The sequence below is a fragment of the Taudactylus pleione genome, unplaced genomic scaffold (genome assembly GCF_031769625.1).
Source record: "Taudactylus pleione unplaced genomic scaffold, aTauple2 ptg000095l, whole genome shotgun sequence".
Classification (NCBI taxonomy): Eukaryota; Metazoa; Chordata; class Amphibia; order Anura; family Myobatrachidae; genus Taudactylus; species Taudactylus pleione.
This window is the reverse complement of record NW_028284497.1, coordinates 1,515,058-1,517,095: the sequence shown is the minus strand read 5'-3', so window position 1 is coordinate 1,517,095 and position 2,038 is coordinate 1,515,058. Positions and strand designations below refer to the sequence as shown.

General features: G+C 36.8%; 1 protein-coding gene across 1 annotated transcript; it reads left to right on the top strand.

The window, feature by feature from the left end:
* Nucleotides 1-506: 506 nt before the first annotated feature.
* LOC148526459 (olfactory receptor 6F1-like) lies at nucleotides 507-1,461 on the top strand. The gene has a single exon (XM_088470125.1). The coding sequence runs from the start codon at nucleotides 511-513 to the stop codon at nucleotides 1,459-1,461; it is 951 nt and encodes a 316-aa protein (XP_088326251.1). The 5' UTR covers nucleotides 507-510.
* The last annotated feature ends 577 nt before the right edge of the window (nucleotides 1,462-2,038 follow it).

The window sequence follows — 2,038 nt, the reverse complement described above, 5'->3', positions numbered from 1 at the left end:
GGCAGCAAAGACTATGTGCACTGTATACATGTCTGACTGTAATATTATTACCAAACTTGAATTTAAGTATTAAAAAAAAATCAACTGTCATGCATTTACATACACATGGTGAGTAAATGTTAAATAAACATATTACATATGTTTTATCTGAGGGCATAAATTGCATGGCATAGTGCCACTGTCGTCTTCTATGTGACAGGACTTCCTCAAGATTTAATGAAAACTGTCCAAATACAAGGTACTTGTGGGTTTCCATAAATGACCCCAGGGCCAATATTTGAGACTTCTTGCATACTGTGCATAGAAAACAGTTAGCGAGCGGTATTTTTAAGGAGAATATTGTGCGCTTAGAATATTACAAGTTTAGTGTCATTTAAATATTTACATTATTATTATTCTTATTATTCTATAACATGTAATTCCAGCTTTTTTTCTGTCATTCCAGATGCTTAACATTATTCTATAACATGCAATTCCAGTTTTTTTCTGTCATTCCAGACGCTAAACATCATGCTAGGGGGACAACATGACACTAACAATAGCACAGCGATAAGTTTCATTCTCTTGGGTTTCTCGCTTGGCAGAAACATTCAATTGTTTCTGTTTGTGTTTTTTCTAACTATTTATTGTATGACTTTGATGTCCAACCTTCTCATTATCATCCTAGTAACGTCACAGAGATCACTTCACAAACCCATGTACTTTTTTATTGGAAACTTCTCTTTCCTAGAAATATGGTATACTACTGTTACTGTCCCCAGGATGCTAAAAGATTTAGTATCGGAAAATAAAACTGTCTCCTACACTGGCTGCATTTCCCAATTTTATTTTCTCTTCTTTCTTGGAGCCTCACAACATTTTCTATTGACCATTATGGCTTACGATCGATTTTTGGCCATTTGCTACCCCTTGCGTTACACCAGCCTCATGAGTAGATCTATTTGTGGAAAGCTTGCAGCTGGCTCTTGGCTTGCTGGTTGCTTATCCATCTCTTTGCCAGCAGCAATGATGTCACGTTTAGTCTTTTGTGGTCCAAACACAATTGACCACTTCTTCTGTGATTTTAGTCCTCTGCTACAATTGTCCTGCACAGACACCTGGCTGAATGAGATTATTTTTTCTACAGTGGCTTGGACAGTAATACTTGGATGTTTCATCATGACCTTTTTGTCCTATGCGTCCGTGATCATTACCATTTTAAGAATACCATCTTCACTGGGGCGACAAAAGGCATTTTCCACTTGTGCTTCTCATATTGTGGTTGTTGGTATATTTTTTGGTACAGTCATCTTTATGTATATACGACCAAAGGCTAAGCATTCTTCTCCAGTAGACAAAGTGATCTCAGTATTTTATTCTGTTGTAGTACCACTTTTAAATCCTATGATCTATAGCCTACGAAACAAAGAAATGAAAAATGCACTGTGGAAAGCTTTGGGTAAACTTAAAAGGCAGAATTAATTGAAAAGCAGTGACAAACATCTATGTTTTATGTATTATTTTTATGTATTATTATATTACTATTATATAATTGATTCCCTACAGCAGGCTGTGAAATATTATATATCATTATCATCTCTGCAGCTAACATATGAAAATCATGAATGACTTGAACAAACTTAAGTGTTCATTATGGACACACCTTGTGATATACATATTTAAACTATTTTAAAAAAGAAATGGGAACTTATTAAAGGTTAACTCAGGGGTGGGCAATTATATCAACTGGGGGGGCCACTTAGCAAGTTTAAGTAAATTGTTAAGGGCCATCCATGGGGGATTGGGAGATTTGAGATATGTACACATAGAAATAGGACACAAAAATAAAGGGGATAAAAGACAAGGGGTGATAGAGCAACGGTTCTCCAATTAGTTTAACATAATGTGCACCTTCCATGCAGTCTCGGCAAAATAAGAAACCAGTCGTAGCCTGAAGTGGTGAATTTTCTGCTATGCACATGAGGCACGCCCTTAGGGGCCACACTTGCTGGAGGCAGTACAGCAGGTGCCCCTGCATCAGATATCTGGTAGGCCACTG